This window comes from Benincasa hispida, chromosome 3 (assembly GCF_009727055.1).
Source record: "Benincasa hispida cultivar B227 chromosome 3, ASM972705v1, whole genome shotgun sequence".
Classification (NCBI taxonomy): Eukaryota; Viridiplantae; Streptophyta; class Magnoliopsida; order Cucurbitales; family Cucurbitaceae; genus Benincasa; species Benincasa hispida.
The window spans coordinates 9,864,793-9,875,249 of NC_052351.1; the positions used below are offsets into that span (position 1 = coordinate 9,864,793).

The following is a 10,457-nucleotide window of genomic DNA, read 5'->3' on the forward strand; positions in this document are numbered from 1 at the left end:
CAAGAAAAATTGCTGCGATTGGACGCAATTTTAATTGATTATTTTATTTGCATAAGGAATTGAAAATTTCAATTTTCCATGTCAGCACATGCGAAATCCAGGTGGAAGAGGAGCTTCGTCCAAGGTCATCGTTACTGGGCTGGAATGGGCTGAATTGGGCCTTGTCTTCGGCCCATTGCGGTCTCCATCTCTCTTTCTCTCCCAATTCTCGAATGGTGGGCAGTTCAATCCGAACTCATAGTTGATCTTCGCCACAAGAATTGCTTTGTTGAGTCTCAAATATCCTGATTCCCGCTATGGCTCTGCTTCACTCTTCGTCTCATTTCTCAACGGTTCGATGTACTCGTTCGCCTCATCGTATCTCTGCAATCCCACGCCACCAATACTGCAACGTAAGGTCTCTGTCTCCATCCTTGTGTTTTTCTTTGGAAATTCATGTGTTCTTCACGCTTTACTTAGTTCTTTTTCTATTTTTGTTTAAATTTCTGTCGTTAGGTCCTGTCTGCCATTGCCGGTGCAGAATGCGAAGTATCGGAAGGAGCTCGAAGCAGCTGTCGATGTGGTGCAGAGAGCTTGTCGTCTATGCGTTGACGTAATTTCTCTTTCTTCTCTTTAATTCGTCATTGTTTTCTGTTTGGATGCGAATATGTAATACGTCATAGGAAGTGAGATACGTATTACAAACCTACGATTCTAAATCTTAATAAGACTGCATTACGGTTGTATGATGAGTCTAACTTTCTACTGTGAGAATGATGTGGAAAAAACCACCGGAAGGTCAGTCAATTCAATCTCTCTTAGTCGTTTAGACGAATTCATGTTTTGATTATTGGCAGGTGAAATCGTCACTTCTATCCGCTGATGGACAGATTCTGGAAAAAAACGATCAGACTCCTGTTACTGTTGCCGATTTTGGAGTTCAGGCGCTTGTAAGTTTGGGTAATAAAAAGTTAAATTGTATGTAATCGCATTGGTCGATTTTTCTTATCATAATTTTGCTCATGTAAATTGTAATTGTGCCCAATTCAGCGGCTAGTTCAATCAGCCTACTTGCTAATGCAATGTTTGCTAGTTGTTGTTGCTGCTGTGGGTTTTATTTTTATTTTGTAAAATAATTATCAGTTTGCACATTTTATAGCTTATTTTTATATCTTCTATTTTCATTTTATGATTTTAGTTGGTCCTGTACTCCATCTCACGATGCGTTTTTGATGCGTTTTTGGTGTTCATAATGCTGATATACAATTCTTCAAGCCAACGGAAGTAATTGTTAATTGATTGTTCCTTTGTTCCCTCCACTCTTCTTGCTGCAGAGTTGGGTACTTTATTTCCATCGATTCCATTAGTAGCTGAGGAGGACTCTACATTTTTACGTGCAAAGAATTTGGCACATTCTGTACTGACAGTAGTTACTGAGAAGTCAAGTTCCCAAAATGAGTTGATGCAGGATGATGTGCTGGAAGCAATTGACAGGGGAGCGAATGTTGCATTTGCTTTCGGAAGTAAGCCAGCCACATATTGGGTGGGGATTCCTAATTGTGTTATTATCTTGTGACTTGAAACATGGAAAATCTTTATGCTGGGTTTTAGTTTCTTCAATTTTCTGATTTTTGAGTGTCGTCATTGCCCTTGAAATTCCTTCCATATGCTATATTGCATCCCTGCTAATGTGATTTTAGGTTATGGAGATACCACTTCGTTTGAAATGGAAGGGCTTAAAGTTTCCCCTTCATACTGTTTCATCCATCTGTGAACATACCTAATGTGTGCTTTAATGAATTCCAATGCAGGTATTGGATCCAATTGATGGTACACGGGGATTTCTTAGAGGGAATGATGTCTTATATGTGGTATGTCATCTAATAGGCGTCTGCATTGTACTTATTTCATATTTATGAAGACAACTAGACAGGGAGTGCTCAAAACTTTTAGTTTGATTTTTGGGTTCCTGATTTTCTATCTTCCAACTCTTCGAAAAATTTCAGGTAGGTCTGGCTCTTGTGGTTAAAGGAGAGATTGTATTAGGTGTTATGGGATGCCCCAACTGGCACAGAGATTTGTCTGATGAGTCGAACTCTGAAGATTTTGAAAGTGGTGGTGTCTGGTCCAGGTCAGGAGCCATAATGATTGCTCATTCTGGATATGGAACATGGACAAGGAGATTATTAGATATGCAAAGCCCAAACAAAGTGTTTCATAATTGGACTAGATGTTTTGTTGATGAATACTGCCTTGTACACGAGGCTCGCTTCTGTATCCCAGATAGTCAGATGTGGGAATCGCTTCCCCCGTCAACTTCTTTGCAGGCAACAACTAATGCCGATCAAGTTGGGAATGGTCAAATTCTTCTCCTTCGAACATGTTGTGGAAGGTATTTGCTACCCACATAATACATGCGTCCTTTCCTAACAAGATTCGTCCACCTAAAATTCTAATCACCAAATGAGTAATTGCAGTGCATGGCTTCTTAGGTTTTTAAAGTTTATCTATAGCATAGATGCAAAGACTAATGCTCTGTACTGTAGGACTCAAGCATCTATTTCTTGAATATGTCCTCCCCCTCCACTACACAAATTTAGTTGCACATCAGCATTTTACAGCTAAAAAGATTATTTGAAAATAACCTAAATAAATTAATCGAATGTATGCCTCAATTTGGACGTTCAGATGAAATACATACTCTCACAATTTTCCTGCAGTTTGTGCAAGTATTTCATGGTGGCTGCTGGTAGGGCATCTGTTTTCATTCTTCGAGCAAAATCTCAAACTATTGTCAAGGTATTTTTCTGTTTTCCTTTTTTATATCAGAGAATAGCAATACCACCTCGGCAAAATTTAATGTTGTTGATATGCAGACTTGGGATCATGCAGCTGGCATGATTTGTGTGCATGAAGCCGGTGGGAAGGTATGCTACATTACCCTTTTTGAAAAGCATTTTAAGCTTGCTTTTTTTCTTGTTCATTAGACTTGCACGTTTGTTGGCATTTCTTTTAAAGTTTTGACATGATGTGAAATTAAAGTCAATGGATGAGCTATACTTTTCACAGGATTTGTTTCTTTTGAAAAAGCCAGAACGATTGTTATAATGCTATAATTTGAGCTTTGGAAATTTATAACAGGATACCAAGTCATTATCATTACGTTTTTTCCCCTTTTTTGGAGAAACCTTGGAAATATTACATGGTACATCCAAAATTCGTTTGTTGTCGAAGGAAACAACATTTATTATTCATTAAATATGTTGTCCGACTCTGATGCTTCAAGCCTTCAATCTACCACACAAAAGCATTAGAAGGAATTCTCTTGTCTTTATCCTGGCTTCTTGTTGCATGTTTGAGATTCTGAGTGATTGTACTGTACCATCCTGGTCCAGAGTGTCATTACACATCATTTATATGATATATAAAGCTACCGTGGAATTATAATGATAATCACACCAACTTTATGGTGACAGCCATCGGTTAGTTTTCTGCAAAGGATTTCTTAAACTTTCTCATTGTTTTTTGGATTTTGCCTACTACATCTACAAATTATTGTATAGGTGAAAACTGTCAATAAATCAGTGGAGTTGCAAAACTCTCCAAGTAGCACTGAAAGATCATGATTACGAAAGGCTTTATGTGATGCACTAAAAGGACAAACAAAAATTTTCCTATGAACAAGGCTACCTCTTCTCGTGAGAATACCTCTCTATCCCTTAGTTGCATTCCTGCACAAATGACTAGTAGCATTAAGCCATAAAGCCTTGGCCTTCTCATTTTATTCGGTAAAAAATGGCCACTCAGAATTGAAAATGACAAAAGGTCTCTCATATAAATCAGTCAATCTAGAAAATAAAAATTGTAGCATGAAGGAATTTCATGATTATGGTTCAGGGTACTAAATTACTTTCGACTGTTGATAATATTTGGACAGACAATCATCATCATCATCAAAGTTTCATCTTTGTACGGTCATGGAATATTTAGGACCCGTTTGGATTGACTGGAGGGAAAAGTGCTTTTCAAAATACTCATTTTTATTTAAACACTTTTGACAAAAATAATTGAAAATATACTTTAAAAGCTATTTTGAGTGGTTGGCAAACACTCTAATTTTTTCTAAAATGACATTTTTTAAATTAAACACTTGAAAATGTATTCCAAATACATCCTTGTATTACTTCTTTCTGAAACACCTGAATGAAGTGTTAATGGAGCTCTTTCTGTTTGATTAGGTGACTGACTGGAAAGGCAGTGACATTGATCTTGCTGCTGATCAAGCTGGCCGTAGGATTTTATCCCCTTCAGGTGGCGTTCTTGTCACTAATGGTCGCCTACATGATCTTATAATTGAGATGACTGCATCCACTTCATCAATTATTTGATGCTGAGACTACCTATCATGGCTATCACCTAAATTTGGTAAGGCATCCCATCTCCTCTTCGAACACCTTTTACTCAACTCTCTGAATCTTCCAGGTTTGAAGTCTCCACCAAATTAAGAGTACTGCTAATCTTGGGAATAGTCAAAATTTTAGTTGAAACCTGGCCAAAAGACGATCAAGTGAAAAGAAATCCTTAGATTTACATTTTTTTTTTTCTTTTCTGAAAAGGCCTTAGATCTACAATTATACAAGTAGCTGACCAAACAATTATTACATAACACTTTAGGGTGTGTTTGGGGCAAGAATTATCCTTAGACTATGATAATCATATTTTTTTACAATAAATACTATTTTGTATTCCCCAATTAGCTAAAGTCAAACACTATTTCAAAACCCTTATTTACTACAATATTTACAATTTGCTACATTTTTCACTATTTTACATTCATCATTTTTTTATTCTTTAGTTTACACTTCAAACACATACTATTATAACCCAAATTAAAATAATCTATACCTCAAATATAAACTATTATAACCAAACTATAATAATCAACTCATTGCCCCAAACGCCCCTTTAATAAATTTTGGGCTAGGGCAACGGATGGTGGTTGATTGATTTAATATTTTACATTGCTGCAAAAATTAGACGTTCCCACCAGACTGTTTCATTCTGAATGTTGTTTGATTAATATTATATACTGTTTCACTGCTAATATATGACACGTATGTTTTATTTATTTATTTATTATTATTATTATTATTTTTTTGATGAGCACATTCAAAATATATGTAGTTTAGGTAACCTTCTAAGCACTCTCTTCATTGATCTGCAAAATTTTAATTTCTTTGTGCAAAAATTTGTAAGACTGCAAAAAGATTTCAAATTTGTCTCGCTTATTTAGTCTACATAAAAGGTACTTGTTTTCACGTCCTGGCCGTAATAGTAGCCCTAATAGTGTCTGAGGTGAATTGGCCTCTGGTTTACACGAGATGCAGACAATATCTCCCAAAAAGTATATACCACTTATTTCTGTAAGAACTACTATACAAAGAGACTCCTATTCCTCAAGGACGCCCAGTGGTTCGTATAACTTCATTAATAAGTGGAAACAAATTGGGATATTCTGAATGCGCCCAGTTGCTATTTTTATCAACATAAAATCATGTAGTTTATTTTGTGACTGTTAAATATTTTTATCAACAAATTAACTTTTTCTGTAGATCTGCTTTTGGAGATCAGCAGTGGAAAGGATCTGGGGGACGTTAATTACGGTAAAGTACTGAGCTTATCTTCAATAATGTGAATGGTTGACCAATTAAACGACTACATTTATTATTTCAATCCCTTAAGTTCAATTATTAGGCTACCACAACCTTGGATTTTTGTTGCGATTTCAGTATTACATTATTGTGCACGCCGTGAACATAATGCCCTAGGTTAGAATTCTAGGCAAAATGTCAATATGGCTATAAACATAGGCTCCAACCTAGTTATAGATTTACCACGGGAAAGTTATTTTAGTCCTTTTTGGGTTTTACACCAATCCACTTTCAAATGATCCTGTCCTGTAAAATCTGGCCACCTGGGCTTGTTTATTCCAATGAAGACGATTCTCGTACCCCACCTGCACAAACTGAAGATATTTGGGACTTCCTCCTCTGTCATAGGAGTTCAAGGGGGAACAAACTTGTTTTGTTGCTTTTTGTCCCCTCTCCTCCCATATTGATCAAATAATAATGGTTTTCAATTCCATCTTGTTTCCAAACTTCCAACTACGGGCGCAAATAGGTTTGCATCCTTTTAGGAAAAAGAGTAAGCACGAAAATTGGTGTGACCAGTTTAGAAATTGAGTACAAAGGTAACTAAATCAATCCGGAGTGACCAAAATGGAGTTGATTAAAATCAATTTTTGAACTTTTGTAAGATGGAAATGAACCACCTGTTTGAATAGATCCTCTTAGCTCTTCCTATCAATCTGTTATATTTAGGACGCATAGAATCTATAAAAGATATAATTCAAAAGAGAACAGATTATAGATTTGAGAGCGAAAATGAACCTAATAATTTAATAGTAACTCGCATGTATGTATTGTATTCTTGAGGTTAGAGGTTCAATTTTCATGTCTATTCTTTTTTATATGAAAAGTGGCCCTAATTCCTAAATTACGCAATTCTGCTAAACAAATCTGATGGAGACAAAAAGGCACACCCACCACTACGCGATGTTTGTTGAAACTTGAAAGATTGAAGTGCCGAAGAAATAAACTATCAAGCATCTGTTTCTGTTACTCTTCCAATTGTCTTATTTGCCCTCCTTTCAATTATAAACACGTAGCAATTATTTTTAGAAAGCAATCTCCAAAGCACGTATTTTGGACAAGTTATAAACCTAATTGGCTAGAAGCCTAGAATACGCATGGCCCTGTGGACTATTAATCTTTATTAGCATTCCAAGGATCCAATTATAATAATTATAGAAGAAAACAAAGAAAAAAAAAAAAAACCCTTTCCCGTATCCTTGTATTAATGGATATAAGATTTGCTACCACGAGAATTATGGCCGTCTCCATAAAATTGATCCCGATGACTTGGATTATGGTCATTGCCCTATATGTACCATCGTTCACATGGGTGTTCAAATTAGGATTTGTGTAATTTGGCCACAATAACTTTATTTATATATAGTTTTATTCGTTTAATTAAAACACCTGGTTGTTGTTTAGTTGTACTACATCTAGAAGTGATTCTACCAACATCAAATTACTCTAAAATGGATTTAATATGAAACTTGAAAATTCCTTGGCTTGGGAAGAAAAGCTTCCAGAAGAAATGTTGCAGGTTAATAAAATATTATTAGACCGTACGGATCTCAGATTAAGATGGGTGAGAAACTTGTAGACATGATTTTCAACTCCAAGGTGTATATAGTCCTCGTATATATTCACTTTTTCCATGGGAGAAGTGACCATTAGGCATTAGAAAAATACAATAAATTTTGAAGTAGAATTGGTGGGCAGCTGGCTCCAACCATTAAAAGTCCATTAAATTTTATATATCATGTATCTAACTGAAACGTGTCCTGGCTTGGTTAAATATAAATATGTGAAGCCCATTGACTAGCTTAAACCTAATTCTCAAAGTAATTATTGAAAAAGGTCGTCATACCTTATTTAGCATGTGGCCACTTCAGTAATTTTGAAAATCTCAATTAATACTACATTCTATTGAGTTTATGTGAGTTCTAAATAGGTGTTCAATTGATGAGAATTTACTAGCTAATTATGTTTTTTAAAGAGACCAGAATTCACTAGCTAACTTGACAAAAACATTCCTCAACTCTGAAATAAGTTCTAATTATGTTCCTAATTTTAAAAAGTTTCATTTGAGCAAAATTACCCAAAAAAGAAAGAGAGAGAACTTTTAAAACCTTGCCCTTTATTTGAAAAAACAACCTTGTGCCCATAGATGTTGCAAAAACAGCTCTGAAGTAAAAATATGTTAAAATTTTGTATGGAAATTGAGACTTGAAATATGTATGATGACCAAGAATGACGTGCGATGTTTAGGCTTCGATTTTTTTAGGACATTGTCACTCCATTTTAAGTCTAAATTTTTATTCAACATTCTAACAGTTTTTTACTCTAATAGTAGGAACAAATGTACGTTTGAAATATAGGTCAAAATTAGGATTGTCTTTTTGTAATTTTGTCATACATATATATATATATATATATATATATATATATTTGAAATATTGTATTGTATTCTTGAACTTTGAAATATATTTTTTGAAGTTCAATGGTATTTTTTGAAATAAATTTCAAAGTTGAAGAATAGAAATTGAACTTAACAAAAATTAGGGATATAATTGAAATTAATTATTCTAAAGAGGGGTGTTTTATATATTTAAATATTAATGTGAATGCCATGAAAAATAATATTGAAACTATATGAATGGTAAAATTAAAGATTTGAATTTTTTTCCCATAGAGTGAACACTATTTATTCCCCAAAAATACTGTACTTTGAAAAAACCCACTTTTAAAATTATGCAAGGATTACTATCTTTTTGGTATTTTATTTTCTACGACGTATTTTTCATTCATGTATGAATACAACACTCACACGCTAAACCAACATAGAAATCGAAAAAGAGGACCAAAGTTTTAACACATTTCAAAGTAAAAAAAATGTTGTTTGAAAAACTTTAAGCGGGTAGACTTTATTACAAAAGCAAAATAGGAGTTTCGTTTCATGTCGATACTGAACCGACAAGCAGCCATGGACAACGTGGCAGCTCACGGATGGACTGATGAGGTCATACAAATCTGTAGTTGAACGGCTCTGATTAGGACACGCATAAAATCCAGAATTGAAGATATTGAAGATTTAGAAAATCAAATGATTGATTAAACAACTACAGTTTATCTTGTAATAATTGGGCATTGAAGGCAACTTGAAGTTCCGTACAGATGTCTTGTGTGAATGCATGCAAAATTTCCTCTTTCTTGGACAAAATTGCCCTCAAAGGTCTTTTCCAATTAAAAGTGTTCAAATAATTCGACAACTCGAATAATCTGAACTACCTAACCAAATTATAAAGGTTGGGTTGGGTCAGTTTTACATTTTGATTGGATTAGTTTCAATTTTTTTTATATTTTTTGAGTTGGATCGGGTTCAAGTTACACTTTTAAAAATTCGGGTGGATCTCTCCAATTCGAATTTCTAAATTTATATATATATATATATATTATAATTTATGAATATTATAACTCATATATGTTTTATGATGTTGGTTATAGATATATTGAATTTTGATATTTAAGTTTTATGAAATTTTAATTATTAATATGTGATGTATACAAATGTAAGTATTTTAAGTTAATAAAAAAATTAAAAAAAAAAACAAATCACTCGACAACCCAACTTAATCCAACTCGAATTTTAAGGATCAGGATGTTGTTGGGTTGGAGACCTTATTTGGGTCACTCGGATAGTCAATCCGATCAACTAGAAATTTCGAGTTGATCCAAAAAATCTCCCAACTCAATTCAACCGAATTTTAAGGAGCGGGATGTATTGGGTTGGAGACCTTATTTGGGTCATTCGGGTAATCAATTCAACCAACCAGAAATTTCGAGTTAATCCAAAAAAATCTCCCAGCCCAATTTAACTGAAAAATTAAAAGGATATTGTCCTTTTAGAAACTATTTAGAAAATATTGTTGTTTTCAAACTATTTGTAAAAATATTGTTGTTTTTTTATTTTTTTTAAATAAGTCGAGGGATCAAAATTCGACCTCGACCTTCCCCTTTCGTATTTTTTGTACGTCGAATTTTGAACCCTCGACCTTGCCGTAACATTATTATTGAGTTTGTTTAATTATCATTCTGGAGACCTTTCTCATAATTATTTGATGTGGAGAGAACGAAAAATCTTCCTCATTCTGGAGACCTTCTTCATAACACTCATAATTTTTTGATGTGTTAAAAATAATTTTGTATTGGGAGAGAACGAAAGAGGAAAGAGTAGGAGAGAGAGCGAGATATTGAGAGATAGCTAAGAGAGCGAGATATTGAGAGAGGGCGAGAGTTTCCATTTTTTTTTTTAACTTGGGAGTTTCCAGATATATTATTCTTTCTAACCCATTCATTGGTGCATATCTGGCACGAAGCTTCTTAACTTGGGAGTTTCCAGTTTTTTTTTTTTTGGTCTGATTTTTTTTTTGGAAACTTTATGAAGGGTACTTTTTTCATCTCAAGTGATTTGATGTGGAGATAACGAAATACCTTTCTCATAACACTCATAATTATTTAATGTGTTATAAATAATTTTGTATTGGGAGAGAACGAAAGAGGGAAGAGTAAGAGAGAGCAAGATTATGAGAGAGAACGAGGTCCTAAGAATGAGAGCGAGATTTTGAGCGAGAGCAAGATGTTAGCAATGATATCCGTACAAATTTTCCTTTTTTTTTCTTTATTTAATTCCCCATTCCACCTTCTTCTTTCATTCTTCTTCTTTTTTTTAATTTTTCATTTTATAAAAACAATTTCTAAAAATATTTTTTTATTATTATAATTTTTTTT

General features: G+C 34.0%; 1 protein-coding gene across 1 annotated transcript; it reads left to right on the top strand.

Moving 5' to 3' along the window:
- The first annotated feature begins 218 nt into the window (after positions 1–218).
- LOC120074630 (putative PAP-specific phosphatase, mitochondrial) lies at positions 219–7,076 on the top strand. The gene is made up of 10 exons (XM_039027810.1): positions 219–397; positions 496–592; positions 837–939; positions 1,314–1,522; positions 1,791–1,850; positions 1,986–2,371; positions 2,700–2,778; positions 2,856–2,906; positions 4,218–4,404; positions 5,592–7,076. The coding sequence occupies exons 1-9, from the start codon at positions 297–299 to the stop codon at positions 4,365–4,367; spliced, it is 1,236 nt and encodes a 411-aa protein (XP_038883738.1). The 5' UTR covers positions 219–296; the 3' UTR covers positions 4,368–4,404; positions 5,592–7,076.
- Positions 7,077–10,457: the final 3,381 nt, after the last annotated feature.